This window comes from Carex rostrata, chromosome 1 (assembly GCF_964058835.1).
Source record: "Carex rostrata chromosome 1, lpCarRost1.2, whole genome shotgun sequence".
Classification (NCBI taxonomy): domain Eukaryota; kingdom Viridiplantae; phylum Streptophyta; class Magnoliopsida; order Poales; family Cyperaceae; genus Carex; species Carex rostrata.
The window spans coordinates 6,762,194-6,787,037 of NC_135918.1; the positions used below are offsets into that span (position 1 = coordinate 6,762,194).

Sequence of the window (24,844 nt, forward strand, 5' to 3'; positions counted from 1 at the left end):
TAATTGTTGCGATAAATATGCACGGTACAGCCGAGGCGTGATCATAGTTGGCTGACGATCAAACACCGGCGAGGCAAGCCTGACCGTAATTGTCAGGCGTTAGTCGTAGGAGAATATTGTCCTCAAATGTTTTAATTGAATTTGCATCCTCCTATTTTTAGGAGAGAAAAATATTGAACAAGATAAGGAGAAGATAGCACAATTGGTCTTTCCTTGGTTTAGTTTTTTTATTCTTCTTTGTTTTTTCAATGTCCAGGGTGTATTTTTTCCAAATTTAGATATATTCAAGAGAGGGAAAGAGTAGGCTATTCAAAACAACATCAATAAATCGAGCTTGACTCAAGTCACCTTGCACAAATGTTGTTGTGTAAATACAATAGGATGGAACAAATATTAGGATAGAGTATAAATTTACAATTATTCTAGAGTTAGGCTATGATGATATGCATATCACGGATTGACATGTTCTATTAATTTATATGTCTATTTTTTTTAAGTTTAAATAACTGATTTGAACCGTTAAATATGATATATGTATAAAAATGTACTTGAAAACAAAATTGAACACTTTTTTTAGGTTTTTAAATCGAGTGATTTCTACCTATCTAAAAATAGCAAAACAATTCAAAAAATATAAAATTTGATCTCTATGTATATTTTCAAATGAAATCATGTTTAAAGCAATGTTTTGAAATACGACTTTATATAAGTAAAATGACACTGATTGTCGTATATGCCATATGAGGATATATATAGTACATTTAGGGTGTTTTTAAGCTCACCAAACTCTTTTTTAGCTTGATTTTAAAAAATTATCAGATCAAACAATAAATCTAAACTATTGAAACTTGTCTACTTCACAAGTTATATGTTTACATGCTAAATTAATAAAATTTTGAATTAATTTAGTATAAAGTCAAGCGGTAAAAAAATAAACACGTTAAAATTAACTTATTAACCTTATTTTTATCGCTTGACCTTATATTAAATTAAGTTCAAAATTTATAAATTTGACATATAAATGTCTCACTCGTAAATTAGATCGGTTTTAACAGTTTGAATTTATTATTTTAATTTATTCGAATAAATTTTGAAGTTAAACTCAATAAATGACTTAGTGAGCTTAAGATCACCATTATTCTACTCGAAATCATATATATGATTTAATGTACAGTTTTTAAATTTCATACAAGTAGGAATGATACATACAAAATTATAAGTGACATGCCTATGGGCATTTAAAGCAAACAAAATTATAGGTGACATACAAACTCTTAAATCATAACATTTATTACAGAAAATTATTAACAAAAATATAATATTATTATAAAGTGCATAATCACAATGTTTAATAATTAGAATGGACCTACATAAAATATAGAGTTAGGCTAATATGACATTGGTGTTATTTCAAACTAAATAACACCACATCGTAAACCGTTAGATTTGCTTTAATATTCGTACAATCTGCTTTTACTGTTCAAGCACTTTATTTTGTACGAATATTAAAGCAGATCTAACGGTTTACGATGTTGTGTTATTTAATTTGAAATAACACCAATGTCATATTAGCCTAACTCTAAAATATATGTTATGCAACTTGTGTTTGCTAATATGCCCCGAGATTCAACTTAATTATTTGTTGTGTTTCTTGAGTTTTTATTTGAATAAGTATATAAAATTATATTTAATTAACAATTTAACTTCAAAATGTTGAAGAGGTGTAATTTGATCAAACACTAACACTTCAGGGAAGAAGAAAAAATTTCCCACCTTAATTTTAAGTATCATTCTATTTCAAAGCCAGTTTATAAATAATAAATATGAAGTGCAGAACATAATATCTAATTTCATAGAAGATTTCATAAAACATATCCGACAGATCACCAACATCTCTGTGAGCACGTGACTAGTTAGACTCTAATAGCAAAAACTTTTCTTGTCGTGTGGTCGTAGGATTATGTCTTTTAAGGCTTCAAGGCTTTGGCTTTGAGAGACCGTCTCCAATTTTCTAATGAATCCTTTTAATCTTTAAATTGTTCCATATAATTCTCCTTTTTTATATATAAAAAAAAATCTGAATCTCTCATCTCTTTTCTTAGATAGTGTAAGAAAAAGAGAAGGCTAGAAATATGTAGAATAATTACACTTCAGAACTTGTGTTGTGAATTGTGTTAAACTACCAACAACAATCAGTGTGTTGTGCGGCCCACACAAATGGCCATAGAATCGACTTTCCTGAATTAAATCAGATTCCTTTAATTAACAGCCTTTTGTGTGGCCACACAAAAAACTATGAGTGGTTGTACAAAACTCTGTAATTCAGCCAACTTAATATATATGTAATATCATAGTGACAAATGAATTATTCGGGTTCGGTTCGGCGAGATCAAAAATTCGTGATTCGGGAATAATTCGGGTATAATTAGGGAATGATTCGGAATTATCCGGATCAGAAATCTCAGTCCTACAAGAGAGCAAGAAAAAAAAAATTGTTCTTGGAAAAATTCGGAAAAAAATCGTGAATAATTCGTAAAATTCGAGAAAAGTTCGTAAAATTTGGGAATTATTCGGGTTTAATTCGGTCAAAATTCGGTCAACCGAATAATTCGGCGTTCGGTTCGGCATCACCCCAAAAAAGAATTAAACGGGTATAATTCGGGTATCTTGTCACTATGTGTAATATCCAGATTGGAGAGTGCAGCTGCACAACCATTTGTACGACCCGCACAAAGCTCTGGAAATTGTCTGATCTACTATGTATTTTGTGGTTCTCCTTAATTGCAAATTTCATAATCAGCTCATTAACAATTTGAACTTTTTCTGCGTAAGTCAACATATTTATGAATCATATCCTATTAAATACATAAATTGTCAAATTTCTTGACCCGGACAATCATACATAACATTATACAATTCATAATTATATCGCATATATGCTCACCGTTGGATTATGATCCAACACAAAACACTAAAACAATGAAGTATTGTGCTGCTCATCACTTGCTTTTTTTATGCATTTTTTCATGGCTTATTTTGCATAGACCATTTCAATATGAACATTTTTTTTAACACATATATGTTTTACCATTAAAATACTAAATTAGTCCTTATTTAGATGAACTTTCTGGTAACAATCTTATTGTCAAATCTCAAAACTATAGATAACACGCGATCATTCTTGACTCATCTAATTAGAGATGGAATTAAAAAAAATTGAGATAGGAAGACTAAATAAATAAATATTTTGTAATTTCATTTATGAATGCGGATCATTAATAATGTTTTTCATATAATAATAAAAAATTAAAAAGATAAAACTGAAACTTTTCATCTTTTAGGGAGTGCTTAACATCTATTTGCTTGTACTATAGCCCAAATTTTTTAAATATATCCCCAACAAAAAAAAAATATCACTGTTTTTGGAAAATTTGATATTTATTCGGGCTGCAAAGATAAAGAGTAATTTGTCGCTGCGGCCCGGATAAATATGGAAATCTCCAGAATTTGTAGATCTTTTTTTTGGGAGGGTATTAATAAAAATTTCAGTACTATAGCATACGAGTTATAAATTCTAATTGTAAACTAATTATAACTATTGATGTATTAATTGCAATAAGAATTACAAGGATATATATAACGGTTATTCATTTAACAAACTTCTTTAATTAACAGTATGCCTGAATTACTGTATCTACTTTTAAAAAATAAAATTTGTTTGCAAGGAAATTATTACAATCTTGCCTCAAATTTAAATTCAAAATTTGGGCGGCCGTTAACAAATTACATTAACAACAGGATTATTTTTTAGCTTAGTTTTGGAAAAAGAAAAGTTTATTAAAATATCTGAACTTTTGCTTTTAAAAAAGAAATAATTGAACTTAAAAGTTTAGATATCTTCCATTTAAAATTTTGGCATTCAGCATTTTTTATAAATAAATATCTTTCAAAATGCTACAACTTCATAAAATGAATAGCCATGAACTATATAAAAAATGGGAAATGCTAAGATGCTACTTGTAGCATAGTGACATGTGGTGTTACTTTTTTTTAAAATAATATTGAATATATTTCAAACGACAAATTCAGACCGTTAAAACCGATCTACTTCACGAGTGATGCATTTACATATCAAAATTTATAAACTTTTAAATTCATTTAGTATAGAGTTAAGCGGTAAAAGAATAATAAAAAATAAATGTATTAAAATTAACTTATAAATCTCTCTTTTTTTAAATTTTTTTGACTTTATACCAAATGAATTAAAAAATATATAATTTTATATGTAAATGCATAACTCGTAAAATAAATTTGTTTCAACGGTTTGAATTCGTCGTGAAAGTGTATTCAATATATATTTTAGAAGTAGCATGACATGCACTATACTATAGGTTTATAGTAGCACGCTATTCTTATTTATGAAAAATTCTATAAATAAAATACAAAATACTTATATTATTTTAATTGTTCATTTGTTTCCAAGTCACATAAAAAACATCCATGGCATTTAATACAAATACTTTCTAATCAAGACATAATGACGCGTAAAAACTATATCCATGACGAATAATATATGTGACATGATGTGACTATGAGTTGAAATAATTTCTTCTGATTGGACAGTTATAATTTACAATTATAATTGCCAACAGTGACTTTAAACTAAAAATTAAAATATTATTGTTTTTGTTTGAACCGTTCACCCAAAATTTCAATATATTTATTTGAAACTAAATCATTCGTCCAGAAAATTTGTACCAAAGATCATAAGTGTAGGACTTTGGAGAAATTTTTTTATAAACCATAATTGAAAAAAAAAATTATGAAACCAATATGATTATTTATTTTTTTTAACAAAAACTTTCGGTTTTGAATTATTTTTCTTTTTGGACCAAATGACAATTCAGTATCAGGTTCATAATGTTTCAAAGTATTTTTTTTTTTGAGATCTGTGAAAACGGCTGGTATTGAAATGACAATTTGATAAAAAAAAAAAATACAAACCGAAATGGTATACTAGTTCTTATAATCTTTATAAAAAACAACACAATCAAGTTGGTTTGATAAAATTTAGTTTTTTATTCATGGTTTTTAGAAAAAAAATCGGCTTTGGAGGGATCCGAGAGAAGAGAATCGGGGGATTCTTCTTCATTGCTATCTTGGTGACGTCGTAATGGAACTACTAATGACGACATCATGAAAGTTAAAAAGAGAAAAAAAGGTGGAGTGGGTCTGTGGGTTGCCCAATGTCCACCGACACAGTTAAAAGTACCCAATAATGCACCCTACAAATCTAGTACTGGGCCCCACCAAATAATTCCTCCATCCTACCCTACTCCAAGTGTACCCAAGTTTCCTCCTATTCAATTCTTCAGAAATGGTCTATTGGGCCGACTTTAGATAGTTGTTCTACTAATGGGCCATATTGGGTCGGATTTTGTTAACTCTTGTGCACCCCATTCTTGACCCAAGATTGACTTTTTTTTTTTTTAATTTGTATTTCCAAAGTGGGAACTGACCAGAAATAGAGCAATTACCCGCTTATTTTATCTTAACTCGGCGTAGATATTTTTTCCACGCGGAAATGTTTACCGACTTGTCCAATCATCTTATACGTGCTGCGTTTGAATCGTCGGTGCAGATAAGACAAACTGTAGTAGTAGTGCCGTGTGCCGTAGAATAGAGCAGACTCTATTGGTGGGAAATACATCTCTGTTTCGTTGCTCCACTTGCAATTTTTCTCCGGCTAAAGAATGTAACGGACTAGTTTTGGCTTCATGCAGCGCAAGAGCTCTAGAATTAAAACAATGCTGCATATAGTTCGTGCGCTGTGAAGTGAAAACTGCTCTATTAAAATCTTTACCCATTTTCTCCCGATCACACTCTTGGTCCATCTTCCTTTGAAATTAATTCTCTCGATCTCGTTATTTATTTTCTATCAGAGCCTCGAACTATGTATTAGATCAGATCTAACTTCTCGAATTGGATCGAAAATCCATTTTTCCAAAATGGCCCTTTCGACTCTAATTCCTAGAACTAGAAAGGGGCGGTTTTTGATCTGTTTGGTTCTCCTCTTTCTTTTGGCGGCTTCTTCGATTGAATTGGTTTCTGCTCAGGTAAGATTTCTTCATTTTCTCTTCAAATTAAGCGCATTCACGTAGACAATGCTCTGTACGATGGAGTATGGCTTTCGTACAGTACCGGTATAACATGCCTCGATTGATTTTTTTTTTTTTTTTTTGAAGATATTTATTGGTTGGAAACGGTGTATCAGTTATTCTAAGTTTGCATTCTTTTATGCTAATTTTCTGTCAATTATTGTTGTTCAGGAGGGAAGTTCTGAAAATAAATCAGCTGAGGTGTCTCATTCGCTGGGTCGCAAGTCTAAAGTGAGTCTCTTCCTTCTTATTAGATAACCTGGGCTGTATAAATTTTTCTCGATGTGAATTGGACCCATTTACTTATTGTTGAGTGGTACAGGTTGTTATAAAATCTGTTGGGAAAGATGGAGGAATCGAAGATCACGGTGTGGATTTGGATGAAGTGGGACCGGGGCTATTTGATGCTTTATTTGCTAGCTTGTCTATGATCTTAGTTAGTGAGGTCAGTACTGTTATTGACTATTCAAAATACCATTTGATTTGAATTTTGGAAGTTAGATGATAAATGTACATGCATTTGCTAGACAAAAGCCTAGGTCTTCTCAAATTTCCAGTAAGTTTTGCCTAAGTTGCTTCAATTTCGCTATATATTTTATAAAAACAATATGTCTTATTTTTTGTGTATTAGATTGGAGATGAAACATTTATAATTGCTGCTCTCATGGCAATGCGGCATCCAAAATCAATCGTCTTGTCAGGCGCACTTTCTGCTCTCTTTGTCATGACCGTAAGTTTTAAGAAAGCCTCTTAAATTTTTGCTTTTTTGTATTTTCCTCCCTGTTTCATATTCATACGACTAATACTTTGTGTATTTTGTAACTTGTAAAGATACTATCAACTGCACTAGGCAGGATAGTGCCGAACCTGATATCTAGAAAACACACTAACAGTGCTGCTACAGGTATATAATTCTCAATTTTTATTTGTATTACTATTGGAAGTTTCTCTACACGTATCTATTCCAAAATTCTGAGCTTGTTTGAACTATTTTCTTACTATTTTTTGGGTCCCGGTTTAGTACTGTATTGTTTTTTTGGGCTTCGGTTGCTATACATTGCTTGGAAGTCAGACTCAAAGGCATCTCAGAAGAAAGAAATTGAAGAGGTATGCTTTCTTTTTGTCAATTATTTTACCAAAATCAGAAAGAATTCCAATACTATCTCTTAGAGTCCTTGTCCAAATATTCACAGCTAAGAAGTCTCACCGACTTTGTATCCTTATATATTTGATTCGCTGTATAGGTAGAAGAGAAGCTTGAGGCAGGACAAGGGAAAACTCCTCTTCGTCGATTCTTTTCAAGATTTTGCACTCCAATCTTTCTTGAGGTAAATTAATCTTGTTCTCTCTTCTCTTATTTGTTGGTCAGTCATTGTTCTTTGATTTGTTTAATCAGGGATTATGATGATATATGCTCACAGTGAGCTGGTCTGGTCAGGTCCTGCAACTGTACTGTACCAGTATTCTTAAATTGCTACAACACCACGCTCAATTGGCTCAGTTGAATGTGATTTTAACTCTCTATTTGTACACCTTTTGGATTTATCTTGCCTTGTTTGGCATTGGATTATTCAGTTGGGAATACCAGTCATAACCAGTAATTTTGCAATTTTATTCTCTTTCAGCACCTGAAGACTCATGTATGTTTATTTTTTTGGTTCAGTCATTTATCTTGACTTTTCTAGCTGAATGGGGTGATCGTAGCCAAATAGCAACCATTGCGGTAATTTTTTTTGTTTGCTATTTAGTTTTTACACAATGAATTCAGTTTTTAATACGAGTCTTTCAATCATTTAATTTATGCCTAGATTTTGAGCCAGCGAAGCTTTTAATATATCAGATACTTACTGTGTCAAATATTGTGAATTTGTGACTATAGAATGGCCTTAGGATATAAGTGCCTACGATGTTAATTGGTAGATCTCAATTTACGAGTGTTGCATAGTTCCTAGATTTGCATGAGAAATTTGTTTTGTATTATTGTATTTTTATGTTGATGCTTTTCTTTGTGAAAATGCAGCTGGCAACCCACAAAAATGCAATAGGAGTTGCTATTGGTGCAACGGTGGGCCACACCATTTGTACCTCAGTAGCTGTGGTAGGAGGAAGCATGCTGGCCTCCAAAATCTCGCAACGTACTGTTGCAACTGTTGGTGGCCTTCTCTTTCTTGGTTTTTCCCTCTCATCATACTTCTATCCTCCCTTGTGATTACAATGTTCTTCTTGTAAGTTTGCTTTTTTTTTTATTTGACCCATTGTGCTTCTCAATTTCTCAGTTTCTGAGACTGGGCAATTGAATTCTTTGACAGGAGGGTTACATTGGTAGGGAAGTGGTGGTTAGTTGTTAGTTTATTTGTTTAATTTATAGGAGGAATTTTGAATTTTTGTTTTGCAACTCATTGCTGGGTTAGTAAAGGGAAATTCATGGGGCAGATGATTGAGCAGTCCGAATGGAAGATGTGTTACAGTTTTGGGACAGTTACTATGTAGCGACATTCAGTACTTTCCACCTGATACAGTAACACAGTGTAGAAATTACTGTAGCAATGAAACTGAATTGAAGTGTTTGATACAGTAACATTTACTTTCCAGTGTTATTTCTTCCAAAAACTAAAGTGACATCAGTCAATGGCTACTGGGTCCAGTCCCAATTTTAGTCTGGCACAAGTGTAGAAAATTACTTTAGTTGGATCAGTTGGTGCTACCTGAGTGGAATATATTTGACTTTCAAATAATATCAAATCTATTATACTTGTTTTGTACCTTATTTGTTTACAACTCCAGCCCTATGAGAAATAGTTCAATGTTGAAGGTGAGATGAAATTGGCGTTAATTAAAAAGCAAATAAATATACTAATATTGAAGATGGAAATGAAGAAAATATAGACGGCTATGAGTCGAAAAGATACTGTTGTTTTTTATTTTGTTATCACATTTTATATTAACTAATTCATGGATGAAAATGAATGGGAGACATGAAATTCAAAAACAGTTTTTTGTTTTGTTTTGTTTTTTGCTTGGATCACGCCCGTAGGCTATTACTTCTTTTCCTCATCTCTATTACAATTCAATCCTCTTCTTTTCAAAAACAGTTAAAAGAACAAAAATAGGGAAACTATGTTTTAGTTCTTGAACTATTACTTGTTTATTTGACCTACTGAGTTTTTTCTTTTGTTTACTTCAAACAGTTCTTTTAAACTATCCAACATTCTGTTGAAAAAGAAAGAAAGTGTTTGAAAAAAAAAAAAAAAATCCACTGTATTGCTAGACTCGCAATTCTGAATTCGTATCTTCTGAGTTAAGATCTGGACCGTTCGATTTAAATCTACATTATTATTAAAGGGCCCGTGCATTATAGCCTTGTAGGTATGAGCCGAATTGACTTGAATTCTGATCGCACAGTCCGAAAATAAACTCAAACGGTACGTTAATACTGACGATGCGAATTCCCCAACTCTTCCTCTCTTCATCTGTCTCAAAAATGAATCCCACTTCCTTCTCCTGTCGGCACTAAAATAAAGTGAGTTTTAGATATTGAAACCATTTTTAACCATTTTTTTTTAGAGTAAGGTGGCAACGTGCATCCTACGAATTTTCATTAATAAAAATAATGTATACATGAAAATGGGGACCATTTTTGTCGGATTTTGGATGGTTCAGTTTAAATCATGTCCGTGTTTCGGACGGATCAGATTTGTTTTGAATCAGTTTGACTTTTTATAAAAATTCGGATCAAGTCTGATTTGGGTCGGATGGAATCAGATAACAGTTAATGAATGGAAGTGCTAATTCGAATCAAATTAGATAGTTCAAGACTCAAGAGCATGTTTGAACTAAGATATAGTTTAAAGATTAAAACTAAACTTTATTCTAATTTTTCTAAAATTTTCTGTCTTCCAACTCAATTCTGCTAACGAACTTAAAGATCCTAAAGATTTTTCAGTAAAAATATCTTCTTTTTTGAATATTTGTGCAGACAAATAATAAATAAATATGAGATTGCTAGAATGCATAGTTAAATTTTCATTGGGATCATATATCTTACATCAATTTTGCTTGCTATCAATATGTTCGGATAGGAACCGAATCTCCTGCCTCCTTGTGGTAGGAAATTTCTGTCTAAGTTTGAAGTGGATTTTGAGATAAATGTCAAAATTCACTCTGGACCCATGTATCAGTGACTTTAGGAGCATAAATTTTCTGTTCACATGAAGGCAGGTGATCTGGTTCTGTTTGGGATATATTTCATATAAAAAGAACATTGATTTATGAATTTAGTAATTACTGAATGCACAGAAAACAGAGCAACTACATCTCATCAATTGAATAATTAATTTCGTCATTATAAATAAACAAACACTTGTTAGTTTGCATGAACAGAAAAACACTCATGCCACAGAACATCTATGGTAACAACAAACAAAGAAAATAGTTAATGTGTCACAAAAGTACAGGGTCAGATAATGAGTCATTTTTTTTACTTTTTTATTACCTTTTGATTTGTGTAAGTAGGAGGGTGACAATATATCTTGTTATCAAAGCAAATGCCCAACTCAACACTTAACTGCCTCACTAAAAATTTCATACCCTCTAACCACCATCTTTCACTAGAGTCTACTATCTTTATCTTTCCTTGCACTCTACACTTCTCTTAACTATAAGAGAGATAGATAGTGACCATATTTCTTTCACAAGTTTCTGGTATCAAACATTAAACAAGGAAGGCTTCACCAATTAATCCTGAGAAGAAATTAAGAGCTTTTTTCATTAAGTTTCAGGTAAAGTTTCTTTCTTTCTTTTTTTTTTTTTTTTTATTGAAATCAAAAGTTTAAGTGGAATAACATGGTACCAAATACCAAAGACATCCTAAAATATTTCTGTTATCAAAGATAGAAAAAAGAGGCTACAACAATTAATCCTAAGCAGAGATTAAGAGGTTTCTCATTAATATTTAGGTTTTTTTTTTTTTTTGATAAAAGCGGAAATACCCACCAATTTCCATTGGAATAAAGAATTTAACTGGAATAACATGGTACCAAACAGCTGGTATCATATACCACATGCAATCCTAATTTTTTTTAGTAAAACTAGGAATTACGTCTCAAGAAAAAACCACAGCTACCCTTAGAGGGCTGAATTATAAACCAGTCCTATGAAATAAATCCAAAGCAACAAAACTAATTGTATTATCAGGTAAAGTTTCTATGTTGATTTTTTTCTCTGTGTGTTTTTTTGACATGTCTTCATTATAAATCTATAATCATAAATTTAATTTTTTTCAGCCCAGGAATTGAAAAATTAGAAGATGAAAGGCACATCAGTAGCTGTGAATTTCCCAAGAACCAACATCATCTCAGGAATTCAGAGACTCATTAAGGGGTTCAAAAATCTATCTCAGTTATTTGAATTATACAGAGAAGAAGAAGAAGAAATGGAACAAGAGATAGAGATCGGGTTGCCGACCGATGTACAACACGTGGCACATATCGGATTGGACGGATCAAACAATTTCGGAACCGAAAGCTGGGAAGCACCTCAAGATGTGTTTAGCACATCTCCTATATACATAGGCCAGTTTGGTCTGGTCTTGAATAGCCAGCAATCATGTAAACAATTTTGTTAAATTTCTTCTTTTTCTGTACCTTATTAATTTTGTAAAATTTGTGAGAGAAGTGTGCATTACTTTTGTTATGAATTACCAAGTACATATTTTGATGCAAGAATTTGTGAAAATAATTAAACTGTTCATTTTTATTATAGGAACTATCATGCATGGAACTTTTTAATTTAATATTTCTCTGCATATTTTTCCTAAACAAGTTCAATTCATGTTTGGACTGAAATTTTAAAATCAATTTCAACACTAACTTTTTAAATGCTTTATTATTTCAAATTACAAACTTTCTTTATAAAGTAGCAATACACACTATGAAATCAAGGTAATATATATAATCAGAACTACTAAATAAATCCAATTCAATCTGGTATCTCAAGCCTCAAGGCAACCTTCCAGCCCCGGCTTCAATATTAGCAAAAAATTGTTACATATCATTAGCTGATTTCGCAGAGAATAATTTGCCATAATTTAATTTAAATTAAATTAAAAAAAGGGAAAATGAAAAAGTTATTCGCTTTTAGCGGAAAATAAGATTTTTTTTTAAGTTTTGATGAAAATTGAATATTTAGAAGCTTTTTGTGAGTATAACAACAATTAATTAATTAAAAGAATGGAATTGTACTGCTCTCAAAGTAGGGGTGTCAGTGGGTACAAAATGGCCAAATGGGTCGGGTGTAATTATTTGTATACCCTTACTGTTAAGTTAACAAAAAAAACTTTAACATCTGTATCCGATAAACTAACAAAATAAAAACCTTATCCATACTTGTTTTATCAAATACGATATGGATCAGATAAATAAATAAAATGTTGCTATTGAATTTATTTATATGGACCATGAATAAAGTTATATCTTATCATGCATCATCCCCATATAAATATCTGTGTATGTGTGTAATTTTATAATTTTATTTATAATAATTATCGTATAAGATAACGAGTACGGAATAGTTTTAACTTGTACACTTATCTGTTATGTTAACAAAAAAAAATTATTTATACCCATACTCAATAAACTAATAAAAATAATCTTATCCGTACATGTCTTATTGATTATGATAAAGCCATGCAAAGAAATAAAAGAGCACCATTGACACTCAATGTGTGCCGGATCAATGGCCTATTTCTTTTATGTAAGAAATGCACAAATACCAAATTAAATTTCTGTTATAATAAAAAACAATTTTTTTATTCGAAAAATTCGGAATATAAATTTTAGGCCCGTAGTATAATTTTTCTAACTCTATGGATAAAACAAAAAAAACATTGTTGGAATAGGGTTGGAATTTATAATTCTAGCATCCATATTGGGGAGAATTTAGAAAATTTCGCCTTTATTTTGCCTAGTTCAGAATTCGGAAATTTGATCTCAACGCTAGGCTAGATTTGAAGTTGTTCTGACAGTTGTCAGAAAAATTCATTGTTTTGACAGCTATCAATAAGTATTTTAATTTTTCGAACTTACTATCTGAAATCCCAAAATACATATTTAATTATTTTACAGTTACACACGCGTAATGTTGTTCATTCAGGTTATAATACTTCTATGTTTCCCTTGAAGTTATCTAATAGATGCACTGCCTTAGGGATTTTCAATTAGTTTTTGGTACATAAAATAGCTTCATTTAATATCCCCAATTGAATGAAAAAATACAAATACATCCACGATATTTTTCTTTTAATTTTAAAATTACTCAGACCGTCAGAATTCCTGACTGTCCATATCTTTTTAGGACCGCCAAAAATTCTAACAGTCATTTTTTCACTTCTCAAGGTAAACTGTATGATTTACAATTGGTTCTTTTGTTTCTAAAGTAAAAAATGTAACAGCTATCTTTGACCAAATGATTGAGATCCAATGTACTGTACATTTATTCTCCTTTATTTTTTATTTTATTTTTGGGTTACATTTTTTCTCATTGTATCGTCTTAATTTACTTGATTTTACTTCTTTCACTATCAACAACTAGCTTGAATGTTGTAATGAGGAAAATCAGCACTTCTTCAAATCTACAAACCTTTATAAAATGTTTTCCTGAACAGCCTATTAAATTTGTACACATAAAGGAGAATAACAAAAGGTATTTCTTCACCACACTTTGTATACACAAGATTCTTCTGTTGTACATTGTTTGGATTTTGGATATCACCAGAAATAGCATAACTATTTTACTATTGCTTCAATCATTGAAAATAAGAAGAAAAGCTATTTTACTATTACTTGCAAATAAGTTTTCCTGATTTTAGATCACATAATATTGAAACAACAGATTAGGGTAAAATAAAAATTATGTTACCATGAATTCAGTTCTTCTTATCAGTTGCTCCTTTCCAGTAACTAATTTCATTAACCAGCTGCCTCATAATTGCATGTAGAATTAGATTGAGTTCTGAAATCATCTAAAATCCTTTATACCAGCAGCAAGTCAATGACATAAAAATAGACCACAACAAATTAGAAAAAAAAAATTAAAATCTAAGAGGACTACATTATACCAAACGACACAGATACCACATCAGCGTTACAAATTGAAAACATCAAGCACTCAAATCAAGGAGTATATAAACTTCAGCTAGTAATAATATTTTCGAATATGGGCAAACAAATTGTTGATGAGTTGATCAACCAACACCACTTGTGTTCTTGATTTTAAAATCCTGATCGTCAGGAGGTGCTCTCGCCAAAATACCACCTCTCTCAATTCCTCCTCACGTTCTTCCAGTATAGCTTCCTGTAGTTTCATATTAGTAAAAGTGTTATATTAGTCTAATAAGATAGCAGAAACCATATTCTGATATAAGTTCTTAGCATAGGGGGCTTAGTATAAAATGTACCAGCAAGGTCATACTGGTGCTGGCTTAGTCTGATATGCTTAGTTTATACCTATTGGTATGCATGCACCTAGAGTTGTAAGGCAGCATTGCCTTTGACTCAATTTAGTCATAAGTGCAAATAGAGCAAAAAAAAACAGAAGACCAATTGTATAAGACCACTCCATATAGAACTAGTGTATATCCATGTAATATAACCAAGCAACACCAATCATTACTTGGTTTTTTTATTAGCCAAATCATGCATCACTTTCAGTAGATTTATTTAACTTTTATTAAATGGAAAACCTGAATAGTTTTTTTAGCTTGTTAGAGAGAGAAATAGATTACTTTATGGAGGTTCAAAGTAAGATCCCGTAGACAAGGAGAATGCAAGAGAAAGCAGGCCACCAAATCAAAGTCAGAAGATATGTCCTGGTGTTTAGTTTCCAAACTTGTTAAATTGTTGAAGGTTTGGCAGTTCAGAATATCATCCTCCAATATTTCCTTTATATAAGAAAGAGACATCAATTAATTTAGATAAGGAAACATCCATTTTAAGCTATCATTTTTGCAACGCACACCCAAAGAGTATATCAATTAGTCTTCATGAAATGAAAAAAATTGGGGTATACCAGCAAGAATTCCAAGTCTTCTTTGTTGGTTTTGAGTTGATGATCTATACAACCAGCATAATTTTGAACACAAAAACCATACAAAAAGATCCCAGTATCAAACAAACTAACAAATTGTGTAGTAAAATAAAATAAAATACTCGTACTAAACCTCCTATTAATGTTTTGACAAGTGGTATTGTAAAAACGCCTGCATCATACTTTCTTTGATTGGGGAGCACACAACTTTTGACAACTTTTTCCTACTATAATGCATCATGCAAGAAATGTATTTCATTGATTTCTATCACTTGCACATTACTTTGTTGTGATCCCCAAAAGTGCATGCCAGGAAACTAAATTTTGGTTTAATGTAATTGAAAAGACAATATACCTTGAACTCGGCATTGCACAAATCAAGCGTCAGAGTTGAAACATTAGAAAGCCCACTAAGAAGGTTCATATTACTATTGAAATCAAACCTCTCAATCCCTAAAGAGAATTCTGCACTAACTAAAGATGCCATATTTTCTAGTGAAATACCTCCCTCTTGATTCTCACATACTATAACCAAAGAATCCACACGAGGGCAAGATATTTGCATTTTCTTGCGATGCCAACTTTCAAGAAGATCCAACTTCTTCAACACATTAGAGGAGATTTCAGAGAATTCCAAATCACAATGACATAGAAAAAGGGATTCGAGGGCAGGGCAGCCTGAAAAAAGCTTTTGTGTGAAATCATCCTCAAGTGTAATGCCAATTAGCTCTAATATTTTCAGGGACGGTAGGTTTATTGATTTTGGCCTAATAAAAGTTATATCATCCATGTTTAAAATATCCAAACTGAGTTCTTGTAGGGACCCACAAGAGAAAATGGAATCAGGAAAATCAACTGCATTATCTCTAGCAATTGTGACCTCGATCACCCGAGGCATTAAAAGAGCTACATTGTCAAGCCACTCAAAAGAAACTTCAGAATGATTTCCATCAATATCTGACTCGTATTGAAACACATCCAAGTGGTATGGCCCTCGATTTTCTAACACACCATTCACAAATTGCTTAAGTTTATCCTCGCATTCCTTCCTTTTCTCATAGTTGTTAACATCAGCAATATCTATCAGGAATTCAGCCAGACTAAATTTCAGAACCGGCATAAATGCCCATGTCTTTCTCCATCTTTTGGCCAGAATACAAGTCTGCACGGCCTCTTTGGTACTTAGGAGAGACAGGATGCGGGACAACACTTCGTCAGGCAAATCACTAATCCGGTCCACGCCAATGATATTCATCTACAGATTTTAGAGAAGTACTTCCTCAAACGACTTGGGTGTAACAACTCCTGTGTTCAATGAATTGAAGAGATACATGAATTTGCACTAAATTTTTTTTGAAATAATGACATCTTTATTGAAAAGCAGATGCTTTAGACTACCAAGTTTCAAAGAAACTTACTACAAAAAGATATATTGCGAAACACAAAAGTAACGGACCTTCAAATGATTATATGTGCATTATTGTACAAATGCAGTTATAGAGAGTATCACACTAGCACTACATGTAACAGAGTAAATATTAAAATCACCCTAGTGCAGAAGTAGGTCTACAATACAAGGTCCTTACAAGCTGGAGCGAAGCCAGACTTTCAAACTATGGGGGTCAAACGTGAATGGGGATCAACCATATAACATTTTTATACTTAGAATGGGGGTCAATTTTATAGTAACCATGACATTTTGCTCTAAATTATATAAAAAATCATATATAAATACAAAAAAAAAAAATGGGGGTCAATTGACCCCCATTCAAACTATATACATCCGTCCCTGCCTACAAGTCTATGAGCTAAACAGTCTCTCATCCTAAATTAGTATAGGAGCAGTATCGCCAAATCCAGATAAGTAGAAAATAATCCCAAATTTAAAGAAAGAATAAGGTACAGCAAATGTGACATGCTAATCATATAAACTGAGGCTATATTTTTACCAACGTTAACATGGAAATCTATGCGCATACGCCCCCCCCCTCCTTTTTACTTACAACAAGATTTTTTGTGTGGCGGGTTGATATGTGTGCAGCAGAACTTCTGTGGTCAGTGAGGCAGGTGGTTTTGAGTGGTGGGTCATACACCTAGGAAGCTTTATTTTTGCTTAAACTTAAATAATATATAGTACGGGTCGGGTGGAGACATTTTCATATCCACACCTGTATATTATTAGTCTTGTCCATACAGTACCTTACCTGTTAAGTTTAGCCTTACCCATACCGTACCCTTACCCGTTAAGATAGCATGTAACGAAACTAATGGGTAATTACCAAATAAATTAATACTTTATATATTTAATATAAAAATATAACAAAAAAAATAAATATATTAAACATGTCATGTATGTTATATCCTAAAATATAAAAATTATTTTAAAGATTATAATTTATTAATCAAATAAAATGTGTCAATTTTGTCATAAATTACTAATTAAAAAATTATATTAGATGTTGGATGAATTAATTTTATTGTAAACTACTACATAAAAATAATATAAAATGTTGAATAAATCAATATAATCATAATAATACAAAATTATAGTTATACATATAAATAAAAAAATCATCATATATAATTTAATATTTATCAGCTATCCTATCGAGTAATGGGTACGCAATAGCTCTTACTCATACCCTTACCCGATAAGCTAACAAAAACTTTTTCTTATCCATACTCATACCTGTCAAGTTAATAGAAAAAATTTTCTTATCCATACCCGCCTTATTGAATACAATACAGGTCAGGTAAATGGTTGAAAGGATTTTTTTACTCGTTAAGTTAACAGAAAAAAAAAATACTTACCCATACCTGCCTTATCAAATACGAAACAGGTCGAGTAAACTTTTAAATGGATTTCGTTGACACCCATAATGGTAGTCAAAAGCTTACTACTTCAAATAACATGGAAACTTGTAATTGATCTTCACTACCAATTAAGAGGAAGATGAAAGAGCAATTTTACCTAAATTGCCAAAGGAATTGGATTCGAGTCACCTTGCTTGGGCTTGGAGAACTTGTGTGATCTTTTCTCCAAGATCAAGTTTGAAGTAAATAAAAAATTATATTTTTTTACTTGGTGGCGACGGTATGGGAATTGGGGAAAATTTGGTACTTGACAAAAGTGATTAATAGGTAAGGGAAGAGACCTACCTACGGTGGGCCTTAGTGGATCGGTTAGTTTGAGGAAAATCAAAATACAAAAAAAAAAGTTAAGGTAAAGTAAGCCTAATTTAATTTTTTTAGATTGTTGGGCCTTTAACAAAGGGTAATTTGACATTTAAGGACAATTTACTCCCTAGGTGCAAAATGAGATGGTTTGGTTACTAAGTTCCATTCTATTCCACTTTCTTCTACTTTCCATCATTACACTATATTCCATTCTATTACAAACATATCCGACAACTATTCCACCTTCTTCACTCTATTCCTCCCAATTCCAATGTAACAACTGAATTAAGGTTATTTCAAGCCTATTAGCTTTCATCTTAAAAGGCTTAATCTCAACTAAGGAATTCTACATCAGAGCTTAGATTTGACTAGTCTAAATATTGTGAGAAAGGTAAGAAAAACTTAACTAAAATTGGAAAGAAAAGACATTCTCCATGGAGAAATGAATATAACATGTGATGGGAGGTGATAACGGTTGTCCATAGCATTTCCACTCTTCGTTTTCCCACCAACTTGAGCGCACCACATCCTCCGACATGTTTGTCCAAAGTGTTAGCCCTGCAAAAATTTAAATTGGTACAAATTAAGTTCAAGCTTGATAGAGACTTATAGTTATAAATGATCCACACTTGACAAAAATTTGTACACTAGAGTTAGCATTTTGCAAATGGGTTCACACACGGCACGCTCAGGATTGTTCCGCAACCATGAAGTGAAAATGCCCTAGGTGACAAAATTCATTCGTATTTATATAATTATATGTAATATATAGAAAGTCTTGTTGTTACAATTGGACACTAAGTCAAAACCTACGTATGACCTACATATACTAACAACTACTATTGCCTGTCGTAGATGATGGCCGCTGCCCAGATTATCGACATGAAGAGTTTTTATAAACATATCTTTCAATAATTCTTTTTTATAAACATATATTTCCTCAAAAAAAGTAATTATTTTTGGTAGCTTCTGAGCAATTGTGTAGCTTTTATCTTGCAACTTCACGAGCCCCTCATGGTACTTCTGAGCAACAAGATACTCCTAGAACAGATTAAATTATTGTTATTCAAAAGTTAATTGATTGCTGCAGCAATATGATTATCTGTTTGGTTATTAAGCTGAATTGTTTTCACTAAAATAAATCTTTTGTTTTTCATGGCTACATTGCACTTTTGCTCCTACTTGTGACTAATTTAAGTAGTTTCATTAATTAAAACAGCATATGTTACCTTGAATATAAATAAAATACCATCTTGGAAGAAGTCCATATTTAATCAAGTAGAAAGGAGATTTAACATTATAAACCGGATAGTATGAGAAATTTTCCTTGAAAATATATTATAAGACAAATTACAATTAATTAGCAACATTTTACAAAGAAATAGCTATATTAAATTAACATCAAGCAAGCAAAATTTATTGTAGCAATATCTATTTGTGCAGCCAGTTGCAATGAAGCTATCAGGGTTTATGAAATCATAGAGCATTTTTCTCATTCAGTGAAAGAAACCACTAGTTTTTGGTTTAAAATAAGAATAACAAAGAAATTAATGAAATAAAAGATAAAAGAGAAGTAAAATTGTAACCTTGGATTCCTTAACTGGCGCAAGGAGTTCTGATCGAGGGTTCTTATTACGAGTATCATCTAACCCTCCCATGGAGAATTGTGCAAAGAAAAAAGATCAAATTAGAGATACAGACAGACATCAAAGAGAGAGAAAGAAAGGGGTAGTGGCGTAGTGCTCAAGGCATCCATAATTTCCAATTTTCCATGACAAATGAAGCAGCAGAAGCCTTTCCTTCCCGAGCTGCTTTTCTCTCTCAATTTTTGTAAATGGGATTTGGGATTCAAATCTGCTCCTTTTATCAAGAAAAGGAGCACCCTTCTATTTTTCAATCTGAACCGTTAAAAATTAATCAAACTGTTTCAATTACATCTGATTCATTTTAATAGATTATATTAATATAAATAAAAAAAGTAATTGTGAATTGTGAATTGTGATTGCTTAACTCATTTTAATTGGGCCCATTTCTTGTTTGGGCTTTGTTCTAGATTGTTGGGATCATCTTTTCTTATCTTAGAATCTTAGATAATGTATTCGCTTGCTGATAACGTATTTTATTTTAAATTAGATTACAAAATGAAAAAAATGAACCTTAACTTTATTGCCAAGTTTTTTTTTTAATGTAAAACATCGATTTAATAAAAAAAAAAATCAGAATGTCGTACCTCCAGTATTAACACATCTTTTTTTTACTATTTCATGAATTTTAAGTCGCAGTCATCACAAATTAGCACTAATTAGTGTAGAAAAGATTTAGATTTAGCGGTCCAAAATTCTCAAATAGTAGGACTGTAGGATCCATCCATTATTATAATTCAATACAAATGGCAAGTGAAGATATAACTAATACTGTAATACATTATTTACCTTTTGGAAATACAAAGTTTAACAATTACTCTCATCACACATCTATTTCAGCACTGTGAGTTCACTCAACAGGTAGTGACATTGTGACAATAAGAACATATATAGAGGGCTGACATTGTGACAATAAGAACATATATAGAGGGCTTTTTATTAGATGAAAGACAACTAAAAAACAAAACAAAAACAACTAGTAGAATATGAAAGATAATCAGTACAAGATGAAAGACAACCAATAGAACGTAAAAGACAATTAGAATACGATAAAATATAATGAGAATGTGAATGACAACTAGAACAAGATGAAAAATAATTAGTAGAATATGAATAACAACTGTAAACATATGAAATACAACAAGAGGAAAATGGAAGACAACCAGTATAAAATAAAAGACAACTAGTAGAACATGAAAGACAACTGAAAGAAAAAAAATAATAATAAGAATATGAATAATAACTAGTAGTGGATGAAAAACAACTAGAAAAATAAAATAAAAAAGACAACAAATTACAACAGTAGATCACTAAATAATGCTCTTGTGTGATAGCAAAACATATATGAATAAATAAAAAAGACAGAACAAATTACACCCAAATATTCTAAAGATCCATGGCCACAATTTTTCTATATTTCAACAGAAGCTGCTATATATTGTTCTCTCAAAGTAAAATGAGTTTTGATGTAAGCCTGCGCGAATCGTTTAAAAAAAAACACATATGATAAATAAATATAACTGAACAACATCTATATTGTTAATTTTATTAATTTTAAATATTAGGTGACAATATTAATTGCAAATTTAAAGATGTATGATTATAGTATAAATAGAAAGTTTTTAACGAAATTGTTATCAAAACATTATGTTGGTAAAAATATTAATTTATATTCGTTCATCTATCTTAGAAATTAAAATTTAGAATATATGATAATTTATTTTTCAATTTCTAAACACTAAAAGCAATCAAAATTAATTGCATGTATGCAATGCTTTTATTTAAAATATAAAGTTTAAATTAATTCTAATTGTTTCTACTCTAATTTTAGTTTAATTTTATGAATGTAGATGCTCTAATTACTCCTAAATCTAAATTCTAAATTCATTGCAAAAAAATATCATTTTTTGCATGTACCTAGAGATGCAAAGATAATTGATAGTCTATGTTACTATGCACATCACAAGTTGGTCCGTAATATGAATTAATATCTAAACTGTTCAACATAATTTCCATATGAATATATACTTAGTAGTTGATCTGAAAATTCTAAAAAATAGTAAAAAAATTAAAAAAAAAATATTAAATTTGGTCTGGAAGTACTTCTTATGAAAATCATTTTGAACAGTTCAGATCGACTATTAAAATTTTAAAAACAGAAATATTACGGACCAAATCGTGATATGCATAGTACCATAGACTCAGAAGTCGCCAAGTTAACACAACATCCACAAAACGCATCATCATATATACAAATCTCATGCTACTTAATACTACCCATCAAAAAAAGCAACCAAGTTAGCAACTAAAAATATGCCATAGTTGCATCACATCATCAGATTGATCCTCTCATCAACAGAATATATTGACTTAATTATCGCTGTCACTTTCATACACGAGGCGCTTACTCTTGCGGCCAACCCCGTGGTACCGGTACATGATACCAAGAACACAATCTCTCACAGTAGAAACATCAAAGTTCTCAATGAAACGCTGGTCTGTCGTGCGGGATTTCCCAGCTGCGTGCCTGTGGTATTCTTCAAAGATGGATGTCAGACACCAGTACCCAAGCTTCCTAAAGCATCCAACCAGAGTACCAGTTCTATGCTGTTAACCAAAAAACATTGAGCCGTGAGAATTATATACAAGTCCATTATTAATTCACATAAAAAAATATTGTTACAGTTCGCATTAGTACCACTTGACAGTTCGCACCGCACAAAATAGTGACTACGATTGTACCAGTAAAAGTTATTTCATAGCAGCCTTTGGAAATTTTTAGTAAAAGATTCCAGAAGATGTCCTTTTCAACTTTTTTATTTTTAATAAGATCCCGAGTTTCCAGATTCTGGTTTCAACACTGGTGGATTTATGACTTTTATACAAAATTAGTTAGCTTACAAAGCAAAGCAATCCTGTTTACTCCGAGATATAATAGAAAATAAAAATAAAAAATATTTATTTATCTATCTGTCTATTTTACACGTAAATCCCAAAAACCCATAGACCCACAAGGGCCCACAGGCCTTATCTGCAAAGTAAAAAGGACCCACAAATTGGAATGTAATTAATAGTTTGACCACTTTCTAGATGGCAGCCCCACTTTTACAGTGTCAATAGATTATATAAAGTAATCAACAATTACTTGCAACCATAAATAGATAATTATATTAAAGACAAAATTATCTTAAAAAAAATTAGGTCTATTTTAAATTGTACCTTGCCACGCTTGCAATGGATGAGGACAGGGTGGTTCCTCACGTCTGGAAGAAAAAAAATTAAAAAAGTTAGGTGAGAATAATTAATGTTTATTAAATTTTAATGCAATCTAAGAGCTGTTGATTACATCAAACAAATATATGTAATATACCAAGAAGGATTTCAAGAGCCCCAGTAATGGCATCCTTTGGAATTGAGATAAATGGGTCCTACAATTGCACAAGCAAAAAATAAAATATAGCAAAAAAATAGGGTTGAATTGGAAGAAAAGGACTTGCCATATTTCACAAAGATTCACATATATCATCCCAATAAGTAAAAATTTCAAATTTTGTCTACTTGAAGTCTTGAACCATTCTAGATTTTATAGTTGTGAATTGCTATATGCCACATTTTGGTAAAAGGAAAAGTTCAAAGCGAAATCGAACTCCAATTTAATAATCAACTGTACTTTCAACATCTTGACTAAAAAGACGCAAGAATTTATAATTCGAAGAAAGAAGAAAGAACCAAGAATGAATTTAGTTACCTTGCTGCCATCGATACCAAATTGAAACAACTTAATTCCATGAGATTTTAGAAACTTCAAATTCTCTTCGGGATAAGGCTCTGGGCACATGTAGCTGCAATTATCGAAACACATGGATAAATAAATAAACAAGATTAGAACCGCATTACTTCTTAATTTACGGAAAGTAAAAATCTGCATGTGAAATCGATTCGTAGAAGAAGGAAAACGCAATTGATAGAATTTTATAGAACAGATCCGCAATTCCCCTTTCAAGAATCACCAAATAATAATTTAGAGAAAGATAAAACCCTAAACCGAAGGGCAAACAATTCTTATTTGGCGATTCATAAAAGCGCATGCATGCACAATAAATAAACTGGAGAAAACAAGCAAAAAGAAAAAAAAAATCCATACACAACAGAGCGAAGATTCAAGGCCTCGAGAAAATCGAAATTCTCCACGGTAGGAAATCCCGATCGGTAAATCCCCTCATCGACCATTGCGAAATTGTAGGGAGGCACCAAGGCTTTCGTTTTCACATCGACAACTTCTTCCTCTACTTCCTCGATTTCGGCCTCTTTCTCTTCCAAATCTCCCATCGCGATCAACCCCATTATCTCCGATTCCGAATGCCTCTTTCTCGCTTTCTTTCTCTCTATGGGGAACGAAATAATGATCAAAGAGGAGGCTCGAGGAAACCCATCGTGGATCCTCTGTTTCGTTGGTTCAAGTGTTTTACAACGGTCGCGTCGTTTTGCCTTTATATAATAGGAGCTGGCACCTGGCAGGGGATTTTATGCTATTTTTCATTTTAATCCTATTATTGGTTCCTGTTTTAATTTATTTTCCATTTTACCCCTTATAATGTACTAAATTAAGAATTACATCCTATAGAACGAGGAATGTCATAATAAACCGAAATTTTTATTAATATCACTGTCAAAAAAAATATCACAAATTATGGAGAATTCCAAAAATATCTCCATAAACCCAAAAATACATTGTAATATATTGGTATTTTAGTTTTGGAGGAACCTCCAATTCAATCGGCTCTC

At 31.6% G+C, this 24,844-nt stretch overlaps 4 protein-coding genes across 6 annotated transcripts; 2 read left to right on the top strand and 2 right to left on the bottom strand.

Moving 5' to 3' along the window:
• Nucleotides 1-5,741: 5,741 nt before the first annotated feature.
• LOC144554735 (GDT1-like protein 3) lies at nucleotides 5,742-9,147 on the top strand. 2 transcript variants are annotated; one of them, XM_078303064.1, is made up of 10 exons: nucleotides 5,742-6,116; nucleotides 6,330-6,389; nucleotides 6,481-6,603; nucleotides 6,790-6,888; nucleotides 6,990-7,062; nucleotides 7,180-7,265; nucleotides 7,403-7,486; nucleotides 7,822-7,881; nucleotides 8,179-8,383; nucleotides 8,943-9,147. In XM_078303064.1, exons 1-9 carry the CDS (start codon nucleotides 6,009-6,011, stop codon nucleotides 8,365-8,367), a joined length of 882 nt encoding a protein of 293 aa, XP_078159190.1. In that variant the 5' UTR covers nucleotides 5,742-6,008; the 3' UTR covers nucleotides 8,368-8,383; nucleotides 8,943-9,147. The 2 variants fall into 2 exon arrangements, with proteins under 2 accessions (XP_078159190.1, XP_078159184.1); XM_078303058.1 differs by lacking the exon at nucleotides 8,943-9,147 and having other exon boundaries at nucleotides 8,179-8,918.
• Nucleotides 9,148-10,830: 1,683 nt separating this feature from the next.
• On the top strand, nucleotides 10,831-11,917 carry LOC144565480 (CRIB domain-containing protein RIC2-like). 2 transcript variants are annotated; one of them, XM_078315249.1, is made up of 2 exons: nucleotides 10,831-10,936; nucleotides 11,441-11,917. In XM_078315249.1, the coding sequence occupies exon 2, from the start codon at nucleotides 11,464-11,466 to the stop codon at nucleotides 11,779-11,781; it is 318 nt and encodes a 105-aa protein (XP_078171375.1). In that variant the 5' UTR covers nucleotides 10,831-10,936; nucleotides 11,441-11,463; the 3' UTR covers nucleotides 11,782-11,917. The 2 variants fall into 2 exon arrangements, with proteins under 2 accessions (XP_078171375.1, XP_078171380.1); XM_078315254.1 differs by having other exon boundaries at nucleotides 10,861-10,936; nucleotides 11,446-11,917.
• Nucleotides 11,918-14,305: 2,388 nt separating this feature from the next.
• Nucleotides 14,306-18,238, bottom strand: LOC144565493 (F-box/FBD/LRR-repeat protein At1g16930-like). Its single transcript, XM_078315266.1, has 4 exons — nucleotides 18,211-18,238; nucleotides 15,595-16,544; nucleotides 14,938-15,093; nucleotides 14,306-14,507 (listed from the first exon to the last, which is right to left on the bottom strand). Exons 2-4 carry the CDS (start codon nucleotides 16,492-16,494, stop codon nucleotides 14,349-14,351), a joined length of 1,215 nt encoding a protein of 404 aa, XP_078171392.1. The 5' UTR covers nucleotides 16,495-16,544; nucleotides 18,211-18,238; the 3' UTR covers nucleotides 14,306-14,348.
• Nucleotides 18,239-22,286: 4,048 nt separating this feature from the next.
• Nucleotides 22,287-24,507, bottom strand: LOC144565499 (inositol diphosphatase DSP3-like). Its single transcript, XM_078315278.1, has 5 exons — nucleotides 24,204-24,507; nucleotides 23,808-23,901; nucleotides 23,430-23,487; nucleotides 23,279-23,322; nucleotides 22,287-22,666 (listed from the first exon to the last, which is right to left on the bottom strand). Exons 1-5 carry the CDS (start codon nucleotides 24,401-24,403, stop codon nucleotides 22,430-22,432), a joined length of 633 nt encoding a protein of 210 aa, XP_078171404.1. The 5' UTR covers nucleotides 24,404-24,507; the 3' UTR covers nucleotides 22,287-22,429.
• Nucleotides 24,508-24,844: the final 337 nt, after the last annotated feature.

What these genes read in the sequence shown, in the direction of transcription:
- LOC144565493 (XM_078315266.1), bottom strand. Translation starts at nt 16,494, where the DNA reads ATGAATATCATTGGCGTGGACCGGATTAGTGATTTGCCTGACGAAGTG. An exon ending in TGTGCAATGCCGAGTTCAAG is followed by an intron (nt 15,094 to 15,594) that starts GTATATTGTCTT and finishes TCTTATATAAAG; the next exon opens with GAAATATTGGAGGATGATAT. An exon ending in TTACTTTGAACCTCCATAAA is followed by an intron (nt 14,508 to 14,937) that starts GTAATCTATTTC and finishes ATGAAACTACAG; the next exon opens with GAAGCTATACTGGAAGAACG.
- LOC144565480 (XM_078315249.1), top strand. Translation starts at nt 11,464, where the DNA reads ATGAAAGGCACATCAGTAGCTGTGAATTTCCCAAGAACCAACATCATC.
- LOC144565499 (XM_078315278.1), bottom strand. Translation starts at nt 24,403, where the DNA reads ATGGGGTTGATCGCGATGGGAGATTTGGAAGAGAAAGAGGCCGAAATC. An exon ending in TTGGTATCGATGGCAGCAAG is followed by an intron (nt 23,488 to 23,807) that starts GTAACTAAATTC and finishes GTGCAATTGTAG; the next exon opens with GACCCATTTATCTCAATTCC. An exon ending in GGCTCTTGAAATCCTTCTTG is followed by an intron (nt 23,323 to 23,429) that starts GTATATTACATA and finishes TTTTTCTTCCAG; the next exon opens with ACGTGAGGAACCACCCTGTC.
- LOC144554735 (XM_078303064.1), top strand. Translation starts at nt 6,009, where the DNA reads ATGGCCCTTTCGACTCTAATTCCTAGAACTAGAAAGGGGCGGTTTTTG. An exon ending in CTGCTCTCTTTGTCATGACC is followed by an intron (nt 6,889 to 6,989) that starts GTAAGTTTTAAG and finishes TAACTTGTAAAG; the next exon opens with ATACTATCAACTGCACTAGG. An exon ending in AGAAGAAAGAAATTGAAGAG is followed by an intron (nt 7,266 to 7,402) that starts GTATGCTTTCTT and finishes TTCGCTGTATAG; the next exon opens with GTAGAAGAGAAGCTTGAGGC.